Below are 20,321 nucleotides of genomic sequence, written 5' to 3' on the forward strand. Positions count from 1 at the left end.
GTGAAAACATGTCAGATCATTGCCTTTCTATGAAAAAGCTAACAATCTGGAGATCTGAAGTTTGCTCCTGATGTTCAGTATTCTGCCTTTTGTGCGTTTGGGTTGTGAAAGTGTTAAGTGTGGCTTTCCCATTTTGTAAGCCTCAGAGATCAGATTACTGGGGAAGCTCCGGGCCGCTAACAGAGACCTGGGCTTTCTGTCTGAGCTGCAGGCAGTAGCGGCCCGCTAGCGTCAGCACTTTGTCTGTGTTTTAATGGATGTAACACATAAGCGCCCCTTATACAACGACTTCACCTCAGGATATGGTTTCTCACTGGGGGGACACGCCTCGGAGTGCTTAACAGATTTGTGGGAGTTTTATTCCTTTTGACATGTGTGACATATAGATGTTTTATTATGTGGTATAGAAACAGGCATCATGATATTTCTCAGATAGTTTTTCATGACGATCCAGTGTGTTATATTAAATCATTAATCAACAGCAGTTAGCTAACGTGAAACCACAAATGGCGTCGGTCAACATGGTATGACTCCAATTAACTCTTAATAAATGAAATGATTAAGCATTAAATACTTTCTTTCTATAACGTTTTGTCTCAGGCACCGAACGGACGGCCTCAGTATGTGGATTTGCGCTCCGCTTGCATGCGTAGGCGGAGAGTTGAACAGCTGGGGTCCTTAGCATCAACACCTGATTACTTCGCCAGCGGAGCAGACCCCGGTGTCTGGAGACAAGAATGTTAGGGAGTGTTCAAATGTGTGTAAAAGTTGACATTTACTAGGCTTTGAGGAATGCAGCATCAAGTAGCACGGCGATGGAAAAGCCAGAAAGCGTTTGGAGAGGCTCTAGGTATTTAAGCGTGAAAACATTAGATGAGTGCAGTGCAGACGGAGAAGGGAAGAGGAGGAAGGGGGCTTTTATTAAGTGTCTGATGAAGACTTTGACGCTGTGAAAGAAATCGTTACAGATCTGTGGAAGCGTAGCAGTACTTCAGCATCTCTTGTGGGTCATAACAGAGATATTCCTGATGTGATGAATGTTCCCAGCCTTTTGTTTCTATAGAGTTTGAATTTCACCCAAGAGCGGATGCACTGAGGTGTGAACGCTCTGTTGGGGGGGTGGTGGTGTTAATCTTCTGTTGACATGACTGCGGCCTCTGTCAGGGCTGTGCAGCATGATGGAGTCCAGAGTGGAAATCCCTTTTGATTTTGGCTGCAGTGCCGTATATATAAATCACAGCCTGATTAACTGAGAGTATATACTGTATGTCTTTATTTTTTGCCTCGTTGACAGACGGACTTTGGCAAAACTCCTTTCTCCTTTTGTCTCCCCACAAAACACAGAATCGACTGCGCAGGGATCTTGAAGCTGCGCAATTCGGACATCGAGCTGAGAAAGGGGGAGACCGACATCGGACGCAAGAACACACGCGTGAGGATGGTGTTCAGAGTTCACATCAACCAGGCCACGGGGAGAACGGTGTCCCTGCAGGCTTCATCCAACCCCATCGAGTGCTGTGAGTACATCATAAGCATTTATTGGGAGTAACATCAGGTGTACAGAAACATACAAACAGATTGTCCCTCCCACTCAACCCTCAACCACTGACGATGCAAAAAGGATAAAGAACAAAAAACAAAGTTAAATTTAAGTTAAGAGAAAGAAAAGGAAATAAGATTAAAATACACATTGGGGCGCCTGGGTTAGCTCAGTTGGTAGAGCGGGCGTCCATGTATTAAGGCTTGGTCCTGACCGCAGCGGCCCGGGTTCGAATCCGGCCTGTGGCCCTTTCCGCATCCACTCTCTCTCTCCCCCCTTTCAAGACTCTATCCACTGTCCTGTCATAAAAATGGAAAATGCCCCCAAAAAAATAACTTTAAAAAAAAAAAAAAACACATTGGCGGTAATAATAATTATAGGATGAATCCCAAATAACTTTGATAAACTTCACCGTGTACAAATGGACAAATTAACAGTCAGTGGTCATTTCTGTTTACATAAATCAAACTTTATGATGTTTATACATTTTAGCTGATGGAGAGAAATACATCTTATATGCCAGAAGTGCATTCGTCTGCCCAAATACTCTACATCCAAATAAAATGAAAACATATACTACAAAAAAATACAAGTGGTCTAATCATCTCATATTTGATCTTCCTTAAAAATATCACCTAAACTCCTCGCTCCTCTAAAGCCTTTTATATATTTATCTAATGCCTTTTATATATTGCTTTAATTAGTCGACTATCAACACGTTGTCCTGCATCTCTAACGCATTAAAATCTGAAAGGACACAGTAAGCTCACTATCGACTACGTTGTGAACAACAAATCCATGTTGAAATAAACAGAAATAAACAAAAGAAACCTAAAAACAATTCACCGACCGGTCACAGCACAGATTTCATTTCACCAATCAAGGCTACAATCTTGGTAAAGATCGGCCACCGATCAATGACAATGACCGCGTAATGCTTTACCGTCCAGGGGACGCACCGTGTGGAAAAAATATTTTTTACCCACGGCCACTATTTTCTTACCATCTGCGTTTATATCTTACGCATAGTCTCAATGAGTAAAAGGAAAACGTAAAAACTCTTCTGAGAAAGAAAGAGAAATAGCAAATCTCTCAGAATGTTGAACTACTGTATTAAATTTATACAGTATCTTATTAACATTTTTATGGATTGAATCACACTTTAAATGTTCTTTTTAGATTCTGAAAAAAAATCTAATTTTTATCTAATTTATTTAATATCTCTCTCTCTCTCTCTCTCTCTCTCTCTCTCTCTCTCTCTCTCTCTCTCTCTCTCTCTCTCTCTCTCTCTCTCTCTCTCTCTCTCTCTCTCTCTCTCTCTCTCTCTCTCTCTCTCTCTCTCTCTCTCTCTCTCTCTCTCTCTCTCTCTCTCTCTCTCTCTCTCTCTCTCTCTCTCTCTCTCTCTCTCTCTCTCTCTCTCTCTCTCACTCTCTCACTCTCTCACTCTCTCTCTCTCTCTCTCTCTCTCTCTCTGAGAAACTGAGTTAAGCACTGAACTCATTTTAGTGGTGGATGACTCAGATTTTTCTCCACAGTGATTTAATGCTTTGAATATTACCATAATTATAATCATATAATATCAAATATGAGGTGGTCTAGAGGCTTTAGGGGTTGATCAATGGGATGCCAGAAAATGTTCTGCTACACAAAAGTACATTCACTTTTTTTCTGATTATTTGATCCGTTCTATTTGGGATGGTTTTCCTTGGAAATTGGTACAGACATTCATGTTCCCCTCAGGATGAACTGTTATCACTTTGATGATCCTCGGACGTTTCATCTATAGCGCCATCATCAAGTTCAAATTTAAATTTGTCCAATACTTTGATTTATGACCAAATAATGACTACGAGTATTATAGGGCCACATTGAGGAAAAAAAATAAATCTGAGATTTCGAGAATAAAGTCATAAGTTTATGAGAAAAGTCATTGTATTATAAAGTATTAATTTAACGTGTTATTTTAGAGGGTAAATAGTGTGAAAATGAGGAACGTGGAGCATCTTGTGAAGTTGTACTTTAGTTTATGTTTCACAAATAACCAATTACTTCATCTTTTAGCTCATCAGCACCACATTATCATGAGTATCAGGACCTTGAAAAGATTGTGCAAGAAACTGTGTTTATTCCGAAGAAAGAACCACACAGACCTGATGGCGAAACTGACTCTTCTGTGGAGGAGGAAACAACTTTTTTTCTCGTAATATTACGACTTTATTCTCGAAATCTCAGATATTTTTTTCCCCTCAATGTGACCCTAATACTCCATCGTACCAAATACCTACAAAAAAATCGAAAAGAAATCTCATTCCCATCATGTATCATCCCGATCATTATTGTGAACACGGTAGCAGATTTGATCATTTAGCCTGAAGCAGCCTCACAGAGCTGCTAGCACGACTGTAGACTCTTGTTGTTGTAAACTTCTGGATTTAGCTTCCAGGCCTCCAATATTTACTCAAATCAAACAATATAAGGTAGAAGACTTTGTGGAAGTACTCATAAGAACATGACACATGTGATGAGGGGGGTCAAGTGGAAGTTGCTTAATTTAAAAAGATCACAAGATAAAAAGGTCGGGAACAAACGGATGGATCAATTAGTCGATAGGAAGAAACTATGATGATCAATTAAAGTTATTAATCTAGCAGTAATGTCAGTCACTGGTTCAAGCTTTGAGTTCATGTGAGGATCTGCTGCTTTTTGTGTTTTGGGCAGTTTCACTGACTAAATAAACCACTCGAAGACATTATGATGGATTAGTTACACAAGTTTATAAAAATGTTGTAGACTAAACTCTTAAGGAGACACTACAGGTGAACTAATATGTATCACCATGATACCTCTCTAATTGATATCTTATTAAGACAATTATTTTTCTGTATTACACGTTTTCTGAAATGTTATGTTTAAATATGCAAATGAGGCATTATCTTAAATTAAATATGTGCTACTTTGCATACATTTCCAGTACAGAAATCTGGACATTGGATAATTCTTGTTTCATTTTGTTGACACATTAGAGTCAAAGGGTATTTTTGGTATCTGTTTGTATCGACCCTTAAATCAGAAGATACTGTCAACATATATAGAAAATCTATTTTCACCGTGTTTTTATATGAACAAACCCTCCCTCTGTAAAAACCTTTAGAATATAGATAAGAATGAAACTGGATAGTTTGGCCTATGTGAGTGCTGCTGAAGTGGAGATTTCTGGCTCAGAGTCTGACTAAAAATATGATAAAGACTTCAGTTGAATAGGATAAAACAATATTTGACTACTAAATATCACCATGAAACTTCCCCAGTTGATTACTTACATTAAGACAATTCTTTTTTGTATTACAGGTAGGGCTGTCAATTGATTAAAATAGTTAATTGCGATTAATCACACGATTTTATCTGTTCAAAATGTACCTTAAAGGGAGATTAGTCAAATATTTTACACTCTTATCAACATGGGAGTGGGCAAATATGCTGCTTTATGCAAATGTATGTAAATATTTATTATTAGAAATCAATTAAAAACACAAAACAATGACACATATTGTCCAGAAACCCTCACAGGTACTGCATTTAGCATAACAAATATGCTCAAATCATAATATGGCAAACTGCAGCCCAACAGGCAACAACAGCTGTCAGTGTGTCAGTGTGCTGACTTGACTATGACTTGACACTATGACTATGAATCGTAAGTTGCGTTATTGCATTAAAGAAGTTAGTGGCGTTAAAACCAATTTGCGTTAACGTGTTGTTATTCAGTTATATTTGACAGCCCTAATTTTCACCTGAAATGTAATGTTTGAATATGTAAATGAGGCATTTTCTAATGCTAACTTTTGGTGAATTTAGGAGAAATCTACTGACGCAAAGTGTAGTAAAATCAAATGAATAAACACTTTAAATGTGTATTTTGGTTGTTTTCTTTCCTTTAATCTGAAAGAAGACATGTTATGGAAGCAAAAGAGGTCAAAATCTCACTATCGAGCAGTGCGTGAAAAACTATTTTGCAGTGTCTCGCCTTAATCGCTGGATTAAAAGAGAAACATTAGAACAGCAATCATTCGATGCAGCCGTGTAGCTACTGGTGCATGTGATTGTGAGCTACATTTTAACTTGTCTGTGTAAAGGCAGTGCAGAAAGCCCTGCTCGATAAACTCTATCGACTCCCTGCGCTGCACTGGAGTTGACCTCTCACTGGACCGGGGTAACCTCAGGCACATCAACCACTTCATGTGGTTCTGGCACCGAGAGCTGCCATAGAGATTAAGTCTTATGAGGTAAATGAAAGACAGTAGTTAAACCATGATCTCAGCGCCTTGAAATAGACCATTGTTAGTTTCTGAACGACTGCCACGGAGCAATTGTTTTTGACCACTTTGTGTGTGTGTGAGCGAAGCAGAACGACGCACAGAACCAGAGAGATGTGGGAACGATTGATGGTTTCCAAAAACAGAGAATTAGAGTTTTTATCAAAATCAGAAAGTGGGAGCGTCGAATTACTAAAAGATGATCCTCACACGAGGACAAATATTCAGGTTTTATTGAACCCTTTATTTATGTATCCCGGTCAATCACAATGAAATTACAGCTATCTTTCACAAGAGAGAGACCTGGCCAGTGTTACATTTAGACGGAAAAGGGTTTGCAAATATTTCATGGCAAGTAATAGATATTTGCAGAAAAACTAAGCGAAGCCAGAAGGTAAGAGAGAGAAGTAAAAATAACACAGGGAGAGGAAAAGATACTCTTAAAACAAATATTTGAGACCAAAACATCCACCATAATTTGGGGAAAACACAAATAAACACAACATGGAGCCTCTCTTTACTCACTGGCAAAGAGGCGGCTTCATTCTAGCATAAAGAGGTGGAGGTTTACAGCTGTGAGAGCGGGCTAGGTAGTGATTCAGCCTCAGTCTGGATGCTCAGGTCTGCATGGGGAGTGGGTGTGTGTGTTTAAGCTGAACGATGAGGGCCGCTCTCTCTCTTCTCTCCCTTCCCCGCAGCCCAGAGATCGGCCCAGGAGCTGCCGCTGGTGGATAAACGCAGCTTGGAGACGTGTCCCGCCCCCGGGGGGGAGAGGATGCACATCGACGGACACAACTTCCAGCACGACTCCAAGGTGGTGTTTGTGGAAAAGGCTCAAGGTAAAATAGGAGGAGTTCTGGACTCTTAGTACAGCCGTGTGTGTGTGTGTGTGTGTGTGTGTGTGTGTGTGTGTGTGTGTGTGTGTGTGTGTGTGTGTGTGTGTGTGTGTGTGTCTCCCTCTCCGTTGTTGGAGAATCCCCAGGACTGCCTCCTCCCTCCCTCCCTCCTCTCCCCCCGCCGTCAAAATATCCTCCATCCTGCCAGAGTGCCACATGTGGAGCACATTAATGCGCTGTATTTTTAACCCAGCAGATTTACATTTGCAGAAGTTTCCATTGCCTGTTCAGCAGAGGAATGGATCACAAATGCAGCATGTGTATGCGTGCGTGCACGTGTGGGTGGCTGTGCACGTGCAGTGGATGCATGCACTTCTGTGTGTGTGTGTGTGTGTGTGTGTGTGTGTGCCATGCGTCAGTATTTGTTTCTCTTTCTGTGACTTGAAGCCGTGTTGGTTTGGAGGGAGAGGAGGACTGCTCCCAGATGTTGATACGAGGTTTACAAACAGCAATTTCCTTGATTAGCTTCAGCGGAGCAACGTGACGTTCGGTTTGGGCCGAGGCTGAGCAGTGTAAACACGTGTGATCCTGTCGGCCCCGGTGACTCATTCAAAAAAAAAAAAAAAAGAGGGGGGGAAGTCTTTCATTGTTCCACCTGTGAAAGGAGGAATTCAAGGCTGCTCAGGCCACACAATCAGCTCCGTACAATGGAGGAGTGAGATTGTTTATCAAAACAGGAAGTGATTGAATGAGCCGAGGCCTTGTTCCTCCCTCTCTTCCCAACCTTTTTGATTAACCCCGATCTCTTCCTGAGAGGACCGGCTGAGTCGTATAACGTTTGTGCTCTGGAGACGATAAAGTCACTGGTTGGATTAAACTACAGTTAACAGACAAAGAACAAAGATCTCTGGTTCAAAAAAGAAAAATACTTTGGAACCATCTTCTGTGTTTATTAATACTTGGATTCTAGCTCAATAGAAACCCGTTCAGAACCCAATTATGTTCCAAACACACACCAAAAGAAAAATATTTAAACGGTGGATTTCTACTCTAAATGCACCCATAAATCAATAACAATAAAACAAATATTAAAATACTTTATTATATGTTATTTTCTCTGTCCATTCCAATGGACTGAATTTGAAAAAAATACCTAATTAAATATGACGGTAAATAGTCTGAAGTACAATATTTAGGGCCGTTCTAGGTACAAAATAATAATAATTACAGATTTTTTCTCGTAAATGTATTTTTTTATTTATTTTTCTTGGAACATAATTTTTTCAGTTAGATTGCTATTTTTCATGATAGGGGCTACTATATGGTAACTTCACTGAGCATAAAAAATAACTTCAGGTCATAGGTAAAGCAAACTATAAAGTTAATACATCACAACAAGATACATGAGCAAAATAAAATAGTTTGTCAAATCTGTACAAATATTCAAAATATAGAATTGGACATCGTTCCATTAGTAATCTCCAGGAAATATTAGTAAAGGAAGTCTATCCATATTAAATTAATCTCAACAAAAATGAATCATGTTACAATATCTTCAATCTTCTGATGATAGATAATGTAAATCCTATAATAACAATAATAATTTAAACTCCGTCTGCTGAGGAAGACCATGTGATGCTATGACAGATACAGAAAAAGTGAATATGTGGAAGTTATGATTCCTTTTGGTCAAACAGCTTTTTCCGAAATCATAAATGAACATCTCGTACCAGTTTCTAAGTCCGACCCCGCTTGACTCGGTCACAATAAGTTCTTCAGCTCTGCCAACCAATAAGTTTACTTCTGCCTCTGAGAAACATGGAACTAAAGCTCCCTACCCACTAACACCCACTAACATCTGGCTTTTGTCTTCAGTGGGAAACAATCGGCATCCATTCCCGAGACAAATGACTCTGTAGTAGTCACGATATTTATCAGCTCCAGGTCCGATAGGCAGTGATGGAAACGTGACAGCCGGGTGGACACGCTAATTTTCACCACTTTTCCAGCGTGATGCTATGTGACGACTTTTAAGTGAATATATTATTCGCCTTACGTCGCCTTTGTCTCGGCCAAAAAGTTGCACTCGAACACACCACAAAGACTCCAGCCGACGGCCGACTACCACGTACTTTCTGCCCTCCCTACCAGCAGGTGGCAGTAGTCTGTATTCGTCATTCAAAACGGGAAACCAGAAGACCGAGGACGGCGGATATACTGTACAAGCCGTTGTTATGATACGTACATGGAACAAAAGCGGCGTTTGCCGACCATTTCCACACCACTCTCACTCACCACTTAATCATCATTCCAGATGGCCATGTCGCTGTGAAAATATCTGTGTTGGAATGATCAGATGAGATGAAGATGAAAAATGAGAAGAGCCTTCTGTGTGTTTCCTCCTCTTGACTTTACTCGTTGGCTTTCCTCACTTCCGTTTCTCTTCATGTGCAATGATTCTTTTAAGCAGAACAGCCAATCAGAGTGATTTCTCTCACCGACGGGCCGATTCAACATGCTGAATCGCCCGAAAAAACTCTAGAGCCGACGGTGCGGGACACACCGAAAAACCTAGGCCGACAGACGCTCACCGACGGCCCAAAACTGTCCGACAGCCGACCTGCACGTTGGTGACGTTGAATGTGACACATTAGAATAAAACAGAAAGGCATACACGTCTACTGTTAATGGGAAAGGAGTCTATCGTGTATTTTAGTGGGTTTTGTTCAAAAACTTACATAACATTTAGTTGGAAAAAGGGTATAAAACTCCAACCAATTGAACTGGTTTTGAAGCATCACCAGATATAGAAGTTGACGGCGTTGTGCGGGTCAGTCGGTAGCTGCTCTGGTTCTGTTTGAGCTCTGAATCCGACTGTCTTTGGGGCCATGTGCAGCCTCTGGACTGGTGTTGTTGGGTGTGCTCCCTTGTTTTTGATGAGGGTTTCCCCGCGTCTGGCATCAGCATCAGATTCCTGGGCAATCCTACCATGGAAACATCCTTAAGCCAGGCTTCCACAACACTGCCCCCCCCCACCACCCCTCCACCTCCCCTTCTGCTTCCCTCCATCCTTCCACTTCTCTCTGTCCAAGCTGCCTCTGTGCCACCAGTTCATTAACTCTGTGATCTGTGGATCCTACTGTGTCTTCTCTACAGCTGCTCTCTGTATGAATAGATCGATAAATAGATACGGTAGACAAGTATTGTTAATCTGTGGAGGGGTGTGATAAGACACAAATATGGCAGGAAGCAAAACAACAAATTTGCATATTTACGATGATAGAATTTGGAAATTTAATATCCCTTTATTGTTATTTTACTCGTGCCAACGTTTAACGATCAAACTCATAAATCCGGAGCGGGTGGATGTTGTTGCCACAAAAGAGCTCGAAAGTATTTCATTTTACCGATGCACTATTTTCCTGTAATTTTTCCAATAAAGCACTCTCGCAAAATAACGTTCACAGAGCTGCGGTAACAGAACATGTGGGCATTGACATATTGGGTGTTTGCATGCGTCCCGTCCTTACAAGCATGTGTGTGTGTGTGTGTCAGAGTTTCCCCTGTCATTACAGGCAGGATGGGTCACCCTGCTTTAAGAAGCTGCCAACGAACTGAGAATCTCATTTGTTTTGGTTTCTGTTTTAGTGTCCGACGGTCTGAATGATGTTTCCACTTGTGGGGAAACGACACATGTTTGAGTGTGTGTGTGAGAGCGAGAGAGGAGGAGACGGTGACAGCGAGAGTTCATATGTCTTTTTTTTTATTTCATATTTTTGAGTGTGTTGTTGTTGCTAGCCATGACTCACGCAGAAGGAAATCCCTGTTTCCCCCCCATAGATACACACTCGGTCACCTGCTCCTCAGCCAGAGCACAACATCTGAAAACAGTAACTGGATGTCAGCGTTGCTCTATATCACGCCCTCCTGAGCCTCGATGCCGCCTCAGTAGAAATAAGCCAGATAGCATCGGTCCGGTTGTCACTCCTGGTTACAGCCAATCACTCATAAAGAGATTACCGCGCGGCCTCAGCGCAGCAGACATCGGCCTGTAATCTAAACCCCCGACTCAATCTCTCACCTTGCTTTCATTCGCCCCGGGGCTGCCCAGGAGATGCTGTCTCTGATAAGTCACACTCACTCCATTTGGGAAATTAGGCCCTCCCGTCCTTTATTCACCTCTTGCTTTTCTTCTCTGTGTGGTTTAGTGTTCGGCTGGAGGAGTTCTCAGATGTAATTTATTGTCTGAAAGAAAAGGTTAAAGGTGCCAAAATCCAGATAGAAACGAGAGAGTGAAGTGCAAAGAGTGAACGCAGTGTGTGAAGCAGAAAAAAAAAAGAGTCTGATCTTTGCTGTTTTCAAAACAAGTACATTTATGAAACCGAAAAAACTCACATGTTGGTCATGATGAGAGCAGCGGTGTGACACCTGCACGCGTCTCCAAAGTGTCCATTAGCTGAGAAAAACAGCCCTGTTTTGATGCATTTATCAGCTGATCTAATGGGGTTTTAATGGTTCGGTTTGATGAAGAAGGCAGAAAAATGTCTGTTTTTCTGAAACAAATTTCCAAATTTGGACAGTGACGATGCAACTATAGTTTGTAAAATGTATTACTGTTGCATCTCATATCAAAGCATAAATAAATATTTAGTTTAAGCTTAGTAGAGGATAGAGTTAGACTAAAGTAAATAAAAGTAAAGTAAAGAAAACACATCTAAATTAAAGTAAACAAAACTAGACTAGAAATTTGATTATTTCAAATATGTAACAAATAATAAAAAAACAAAAACAAGAATAACAAATAAAATGAACAGTAAACATATACATCAAATTCTAAATATAATAAACAAATAAATATGATATGTTTGAAAAGGAGTAGGCAGAAGTAAACATGTGTAAGGTCCTACTCTTTTCTATAATTTAAGGAACAGTGTGTAGCATTTCAATTGGCAGAAATGGAATATGATAGTAATAAGTATGTTTTTGTATTAGTATTATATATTATTATTTTATTATTATTATTATTATATATATATTATTAGTATATAATCACCGGAAAATTAGTGTTTTTGTCACCGTGGCAAAGATTGAACACAGTGTGAAGAATAAAAAAAAAAAAGAGTCTGATCTTTGTTGTTTATTTATGAAACTTCAAAACTCACATGTTGGTCATGATGAGAGCAGCGGTGTGACACGTTGCATGTGTCTCCAAAATGTCAGTTTCCATTAGCTGAGAAAAAAAACATCCTTGTTTCCGGTGCATTTATCAGCTGATCTAACTGATCTAATGGGTTTCTAATGGTTTGTTTTGCTGTTTATGTGAAAATGTCAAAACCACTCAATTTGGACAGTGACGATGCAAATATCTTATGATACTTTGTAAAAATGTATTACTGTAGTATCTCATAGCAAAGCACAGTATAATGTAGTATAGTCAGTGTAGGCTTAGTAGAGTATAGATAAATAAAACTAAAGTAAATAAAACAAATCTGAATTAAAGTAAATTATGTTAGATTTATTTCAAACATGTAACAAATAAAACAAGAACAAAAAAATAAAATGAACAGTAAACATATACAGCAAATTCTAAATTAACTAAATAAATAAATATTATATGTTTGAAAAGGATGAAGTCAACACTAAGAAGGTTTTACCCAGTGGGCTTCCTCCAGGTCTGAGAAGTGAAGCCAATGCAGAAGTGCCTTAAACCTGCATTCTCTCTAACAGCCAGCAGGGGGCGACTCCTCTGGTTGCAAAAAAGAAGTCTGATTGTATAGAAGTCTATGAGAAAATGAGCCTACTTGATTTTATACCTCAGTAAACATGAGTTTATGGTCTCAATCGCTAGTTTCAAGTCTTCTTCAATACAGCATGATGTTCATTTAGTAAATGATGGTCCCGTTTAGAGTCATATAGACCATAAAGCAGGGGATGCTTTAGGGCGGGACTACCTTGTGATTGACAGGTCGCTGCCACGGCGTTGTCCGGTCTGGGAGTTGTCCGTATTTTCGTCTGAGAACTTTAACCCTTTCACAGTGTGTTTTCAGTTCAGCAGAGTCAATTATAACCTTTTGAGTCGCCTGAAAACATCTCATTCAGCGGTCAGTTGTGCTTAGCTCCATCCTTTCATGCCACCTCTGGTTGCAAAAAAACAAGATGGCTAGTTGAGGCTACAACTCGCTCCGCTCAAGCGAGCTATAGACGGGAGCCGTCTTCCGGTATCTGTAACGCCGGCTCAGACTGTCTTAAGGTGGGCTGTTAAGGTGGACCAGCTGTTCTCCTTAAAATGACAAGTTTTTCTCAGCTTTTTAATTAATTATTAACATTTCTTTTAACCGATAACGTTAATCAGTTAAAATGCTTAATGTCGGTCAACGTTTAAACGTTTAATTATTAACATCCCCACACGGTTTCCACCACAGTAGACGGAGGATTCGAAGGGGTTAAATGAATACTTGTTATTGGCACTGTCTTTTGATAAAGAATACTTTTGTTTCTGAACCGTGCAGTTATCTGAAAATAATGCACACCCTCCAGCCAACACCATCCAATTCTGGCTAATACGTTGTAACATGGACATTGCATAAAGTGTACGGATACGTTTTGTGTACTACCTCTTTCTACTTTCTTATTGATTACTTTCTTCCAGTCTTTTTTTAATCAAGTGTGGTGTTCTGCTCAGTGTTTCCCCACCAATGATTGATAATAGCTTAATTTCAGTGAGGGATCCTGAAGGAAATCCTTGCAGAGGAGGAGAAACCCTCTTGTGAAGAGAGCTCTTTCACATCTGGTCCGTTGCACTGGACAGCTGCCTGCGCTCAGTATCACTGTGAATAACCATTTCCCTACGCGTCAAACCTCCTCAGCTGCCGGGGGTAGCTGTGTGTATTTCGTTGACTCCTCACCTGTCCATCTTTTTGTGAGCAGACGAGTCGGAGCGTCAGACAGGTAGAGACCCGGACGAGTTGACTGGAACCCCCAAAACGATTTAGTCTAATCGTTGTTGGCCGGTGCAGATGCACAAGTAACTGGAACCTGAAAACTGAACTGTGAGAGGATTATGGTGCTGCAGGGCTGCCAGATGGTGTCTGGAATTACCTGTAGAAAATTACAGATAACCATCCTCCTTTAAGCCCCATGAGAGCCGCGAGCGAGATGACAGTAATGTAACATGTGGTAGCTCAGTTAGCTTTGCTAGCTTTCAGCAGTGGTTAATGTGTGGAGGAGAAGGGCGGTGAGCAAAACCTCACAGAACAATGACTTCCACTTGAAGCCGTTCAGTGGTTTGGCAGCCTCTGACACTTCTGAGAACAATGGCTGTTTTCATAAACAAATCAATTACAGTCACATAAACAGCGGGGATTATGTTTTCATAAATTACAGTGCATGATTCATAAAAAAGTCGCAGGCCCCGTTTGAGAGACTCCAGAGATTGATTTTCTTGGTGAAAGCGCTGCCTTTGCGCTCCAGATGCCGCTGTGAAGTGACGCGGAGCGGTGGATGTCAGTATCTCGTCCTCGAACCGCTGCCATTTATCGGCTCAGTCGCCACCCCCTCCCCACACCGCCGCAGCGGCTCGCATGCAACTTCCAAAATCCACGTGCTTTCAGGGCGGGAGGAAGGAAGAAGTTTCAGTCATCAGTCGGAGGACAAGGGAACTCTTTCAGTGTGCCTGGGTAGAGCATGTGTTTATATTTACTGTACGTTATGAGGGCTTGGGCACACGCCACCCCGCTGTTTCACTCTGGGCACCAAACTTTCACTCCACCCAGCCCCAATTAAGGAGCACAAGGAGCCGTTTGATTCCCTTTTATAAACCCAACATGACAAATAACTGTATTGTATATTGTTGGATCCCCCTCGGCCGCCGTGACTCTGTACGGCGCACCGCCGCTGTGCCATTGACTGCTCTGTGTTATGTCTGTTCCGAGGCAGTAATGATTTGTATAGACCATCGCTAACGAAATGTGAATTGTAAGACTTCTGCGAGCGCTGGGACGCTGCCAAGGCAAGTGGAGCTTGGGCGTTGTGAGAGTTGGAGAGGGGTACTGGGTTTATATGGTCGGGGTGGTTTTGGGGGAGAGGTTTCAGGCTGAGTTGTTTAACTTAGATAATATTGGATATTATCCAGCACAGTGGGCCAGGGAGCTAGAAACCATATTGAGCTCGCTAGGAGTTTGGGAGCTGGAGAGTAACTGCTGCTGGAGTTTTTTCATTGGATCGGTGCAGGCGTTGCGCAGATGTTGCCCTATAACTCTGGAACATTCTGTGGTTATCAATTACATTCTGTGGTTATCAATTATCCGTTACACTCTTTTCAAACAAAAGGCATCCCACGCGTTCAAACGCTCGCTCTCTTTTTTTCCGACTCTTGAGAAGTTTCCTGGCAGTAGGTAGCCGGGCACAGAAAACAAAGTGCTAAATTAGATTTTTCTATCTCTGTATTGATGTGAAAAATGATGTGAGATGTGAGCCAGAGAGAGAGAGAGAGAGAGAGAGAGAGAGAGAGAGAGAGAGAGAGAGAGAGAAACAGACAGACAGGGAGAAACAGAGAGAGACATAGAGGGAGATCTGAAAAACATGTTTACCTCCTGTGGATCGACATCGGCTGCAGAGGCTTCCCTTCTGGAGAGGTTCCCAAAGTGAAGAGAGGCAGCGAGAGACGGAGCAGGAGAGGAGAGAAAAAACAGACACAGACTGGCAGATTGAAGTTTTAAGTCCTGTCTACAAGTATACAGATGTTTAAAAACGGATATTTTCCCCTCCGTTTAAAACTCTTTAAAAATCTGTCCACACAAACTTTGTTTTTACAAAATATCTCCGTCCACACTTGAACGCAAACTGGTTCAGGCATGGCACAAGTTAATACTGGAGCTGTCAAAGTTAACGCGATTATAACGCATTAATGCAACTTGTGATTTTTAGGGTGTATCGGGCTCAATTTTAAAGCTAGAGTGAAGATACTGGCATCATATGAAACTAGAAAAAAATGAAGGAATCCATCAGTACCAACCATGTCAAACTTGTGGCGAAGGAGGCTAAATAACGCTCCAAACTCACGCAAAGATTTGGTGAGGAAAAACTGGCAAGGCCATTTTCAAAGGGGTCCCTTGACCTCTGACCTTCAGATATGTGAATGTAAATGGGTTCTATGGGTACCCACGAGTCTCCCCTTTACAGACATGCCCACTTTATGATAATCACATTTGGACAAGTCATAGTCAAGTCAGCAGACTGACACACTGACAGCTGTTGTTGCCTGTTGGGCTGCAGTTTACCATGTTATGATGTTTATGCTAAATGCAGTACCTGTGAGGGTTTCTGGACAATATCTGTCATTGTTTTGTGTTGTTAATTGATTTCCAATAATAAACACATACATACATTTGCACAAAGCAAGTATATTTGTCCACTCCCATGTTGATAAGAGTATTAAGATACTTGACAAATCTCCCTTTAAGGAACATTTTGAACGGATAAAATACGTGCGATTAATTTGCAATTAATCCCGATTAACTACGGACAATCACGCGATTAATCGCGATTAAATATTTTAATCGATTGACAGCCCTTGTGATCTGCATAGCTTAGTCTTAAAGACATAGTTCTGTTTCTGTGTGAGTGTGTGAACACAATGATTGGTGGTGGAACTGGCTGCGATACAAAAGGGTCTCCAGCTTGAATCTTGCCTGGGGCACCAAATTGGTCACGTCTGGCTTTGATTATTGGTTATTGGTATAATGACAGCCCTCTGTATCTCTGCCCCCTTTTTCAAGCAAATTTTGTGCACTGATTTCATAGATCTGGATACAGAACTAGCTGTTTATTTATCTTTCCTTTGGGGTTTAGAGGGTGCTACGGAAGACAATTAGTGCCACATGTGAAAAATGCATTTGATTTAAACTCTGAAATAAATTGTTCACACGTGGCCCTTCAAACTCTTGTAGTTGACACATGCTATTACTTCTTCCTGGAGAGCTGGAGCTAAAACTCCACTCCAAAACTGACAGACAGTGTGGGAAAATAAAGGGAAGGGAAGCAGGTTTCCAGTGTCGTCTCAGACATAATAGAAGCGGTCAGTGCCAAGCTGCCACCTCACAACTCTCTCTCCATCTGCACCGCGCTGTCCGCTCAATTCAAGCGCTCCACCTATCAAGCTGCAGACGGCCCAGTAGAGCAACACGGCACATATCTCACTTAATTTCCTTCAAGAAAAAATTAGGCCACGGCTGACCTTTTTTTTTCTTTAAACTGCAGCTTCCTTTGCCACGTAAACTCATTTTCACAGTCCTTTTATGGGGCCTTTTTAATGAGTCAGGAGTCTAAAGAAAATTGCAATGGTTTCCTTCTGTGTCTAATAAATTGGTAAAAATATAGTTTTACTGACACCTCACTGGGCAGAATGACAAATCAAACGTGCTTTTTTAGCAGGCCTGTGTTTTCCAACAGCTCACATGATGCCTCGTTTTTTATTGTTTTTATTGCCTGATGGGAAAACCTCTTCATTGTGGCGACTTTAGGGAGAAAAAAAAAACACACAACCAGAAAAAGAGCAAATACCATTTAACAGTCATTATATGGGGATAACAGAAGGATTCCTATGAGAACACGAGAAATAAGAAAAGTTGAGGCGAGTTGTCAGTTTCCAGTCGCCGTGCGTTAACGAGCCCACCAGCTGCTGGAGCATGTCGGGATTCCACACAGCGATGAAGTCAAGGTTTCTCTCATCCACCAAAGATGTCGCTCATCTCTTTGGTATGACTCTGGTTTTTTTTTAGGATTGCATCAGATTTCTCTCTCTGTCTGCGTCTCTCTGTCGGGTCTCAGGTCTGTTAGACTGAGGATATGAGCTCATGAGCGGCGAGGTCAGACAGCATGACGTGTGGCTGTTTTATATATCACTGATGTAACAGATAATAATAACAACGCTCATACCTTTTCTTCATTTCAGTTGGGAGCCAAGTAGGTGGATTATTTTCTGATTACAAAACTCTTTTTTCTCTCTCTCTCTTTCTCAGATGGCCACCACCTCTGGGAGACTGAGGCCAAGGTCGACAGAGACGCCTCGAAGCCTGTAAGTGATACATCTGATGCTGTTATCGTGACGAATCCGGTCTCATTTCAGGATTAAAAGCGCTGACAATAAAGCAGCTGTTCTCAATCACTTAGTGGCAAAACCTTTTCAATCTTCACATAGAACAAAATAACTGATGTCTAAAACATACGGAAGCCCTGAGAGGCAAGTGAGAAAAAACATGTTGTAATACTCATTTCGGCCACAAGAGGCTGAAGGGCACCGCTAACCCCGACCCCGTCTCCTACAAAATGACTTTCCCATAAAACTAAACTGCATTCTCAATTATGTTTCAAGGGAAACGTAGTTTCTCCCAGATTACGATCACAGTTTTAAACAGTTTTAAACACGTGGTTAGCGTAAATTGAAACAAAACAAAAAAATGCAACAAAACCGCTTAGTTAGGTTTAGGCAACAAAAATAAGTGAACGTTGAATCTGCACATCACTCGTTGTACTATGTTATTTGCTGCAGCTTTCCACAGACTAATGTAAACAAGAGCTGTCAGTCGATTAAAATATTTAATCGCAATTATTCGCAGATTAATTTTTTTATCTGTTCAAAATGTACCTTAAAGGGAGATTTATCAAATATTTAATACTCTTATCAACATGGGAGTGGGCAAATATGCTGCTTTATGCAAATGTATGTATATATTTATTATTGGAAATCAATTAACAACACAAAACAATGACAGATATTGTCCAGAAACCCTCACAGGTACTGCATTTAGCATAAACTATATGCTCAAATCATAACATGGCAAACTGCAGCCCAACAGGCAACAACAGCTGTCAGTGTGTCAGTGTGCTGACTTGACTATGACTTGCCCCAAACTGCATGTGATTATCATAAAGTGGGCAAGTTGCGTTAATGCGTTAAACAAATTAGTGGCGTTAAAACGAATTAGACTAGACCCTGTTTCTCCATGTTTTCAGTCTTTGTGCTAAGCTAGGCTAACTTCATATTCACTGTGCAGACATGAGAGTGCTATCAATCTTTGTTTTTTTTCCCCACAACGTCAAACTATTCCTTTAAGGTTTAAAGGAACAATGCACACAATGTTAATATATATGTGGTCTACACAAGCACACAGACAGAAGTGTAACTGGATTGTAGATTTTCTCGTCCCGGGGCAGACGGCGACCTCGAGGGGGGGGAACAGCAGTGTTGTGTTTGAAACGTGTGGAAAAGGTTTTCAAGAGTTCAACCTTCATCCTGGGGGAGTTAGTGCTCGGCAGTGTGTCCTGTCTTGGCCTGGGACAGAGAGAGAGAGAGAGGAGAGAGAGAGAGAGAGAGAGAGAGAGAGAGAGAGAGAGAGAGAGAGAGAGAGAGAGAGAGAGAGAGAGAGAGAGAGAGAGAGAGAGAGAGAGAGAGAGAGAGAGAGAGAGAGAGAGAGAGAGAGAGAGAGAGAGAGAGAGAGATGTAGTGGTGGGAGTCTGGGAGATAGACGAGGGGATTAGAGGGTGTCTCTATGTGAGGCGGTGCACCTGCTCTCAGTGTCTTCCCACTGCAAAACATACACACTTTCTCTCTCTCACATACATATACAGCGACTGCTGGGACACATCTGTCTGCCTGAATAGACAAAGGGCCTCCCTCCTCCCTCCCCTCTCAGCCCAGTCTGCTGGATTGGTCCCATTTTAAACACTGCCGCTGCCTTGGCCAGGTTTAACCTCTGCTGCTCCACCGCTACGCAGACCAAACCGCAAATTGAGAATACATCACCGCCTCCGTCACCTGCATGGACTGACCTCCCCCAAGAGGGAGGTAGATCTGGGAGAAGAGGGATGATTCGGTTTTTAATTTTAAGAATTATTTTCAATTAGACGCATCAGATGAGTCATATAAACTGAGACAAATGGCCTCGAAGCGCTCCCTTGAGGAGTCCAAGAATGCTCCTTCATGCTCAATTTGTCACATGTTATCTTCCCTCCCTCCTCGTGAGAGAAATTACTTTTGTCAGGTAAAAAACATCTCAGTTTTGTGGATTGCGGACAGGTCCGTTCTGTCCTCAGTGGGGTTGGAGAGGATTTTTCCAAAACAACACATGTGCACATAAAACTTTCAAAAGTGTCTGAGTGATTTCACTCGTGCATGTTCTAGATCCAAAATGTGGCCAGTCTTTTGTTTTTATGCATATGCATAAATTGACATATTGGACAGCAGCGACACGAGTGAAATGCTGCAAATATTCACGTTAAACCTGGACACGATTACGGTTTACGCAGTGCAAATGGTGAACCGTTTCCCAGAGTTTTTATATTAGCTAATTCTCCGAAGGACGAGGTGGAATTGCGTTGAATAAGAGAAGTCGAAAAGCCTCATCTGGCTTCACTTGGCTTTACGACTGTAGTGATTTGATATAACGTGTGTCAGCTCTCACCTGTACAGTTGGGGCCGGCCGTCCTCCGGAGCACAGTTTTGCAGACGGATGACTTCCTCCCTTGCTACCGAGCAGCACCTCCAACACACTCAGACATATGTATATTCACACACACATATGGGGCTGATGAACGTGGTCGCTCCTGGCCTTCGCTCTCTCCTCAGACAGCAGG

General features: G+C 41.6%; 1 protein-coding gene across 3 annotated transcripts in view; it reads left to right on the plus strand.

The window, feature by feature from the left end:
* The window catches only part of nfatc1 (nuclear factor of activated T cells 1), a 53,850-nt gene that overhangs the window by 12,215 nt on the left and 21,314 nt on the right, over positions 1-20,321 (plus strand). For all 3 annotated transcript variants that reach the window (XM_074612948.1, XM_074612950.1, XM_074612949.1), the window contains exons 5-7: positions 1,345-1,517; positions 6,552-6,692; positions 17,708-17,763. In XM_074612948.1, coding sequence (XP_074469049.1) covers positions 1,345-1,517; positions 6,552-6,692; positions 17,708-17,763 — 370 coding nt within the window. The remainder of the gene's footprint in view (positions 1-1,344; positions 1,518-6,551; positions 6,693-17,707; positions 17,764-20,321) is intronic.

This window comes from Sebastes fasciatus, chromosome 17 (assembly GCF_043250625.1).
Source record: "Sebastes fasciatus isolate fSebFas1 chromosome 17, fSebFas1.pri, whole genome shotgun sequence".
NCBI lineage: Eukaryota > Metazoa > Chordata > Actinopteri > Perciformes > Sebastidae > Sebastes > Sebastes fasciatus.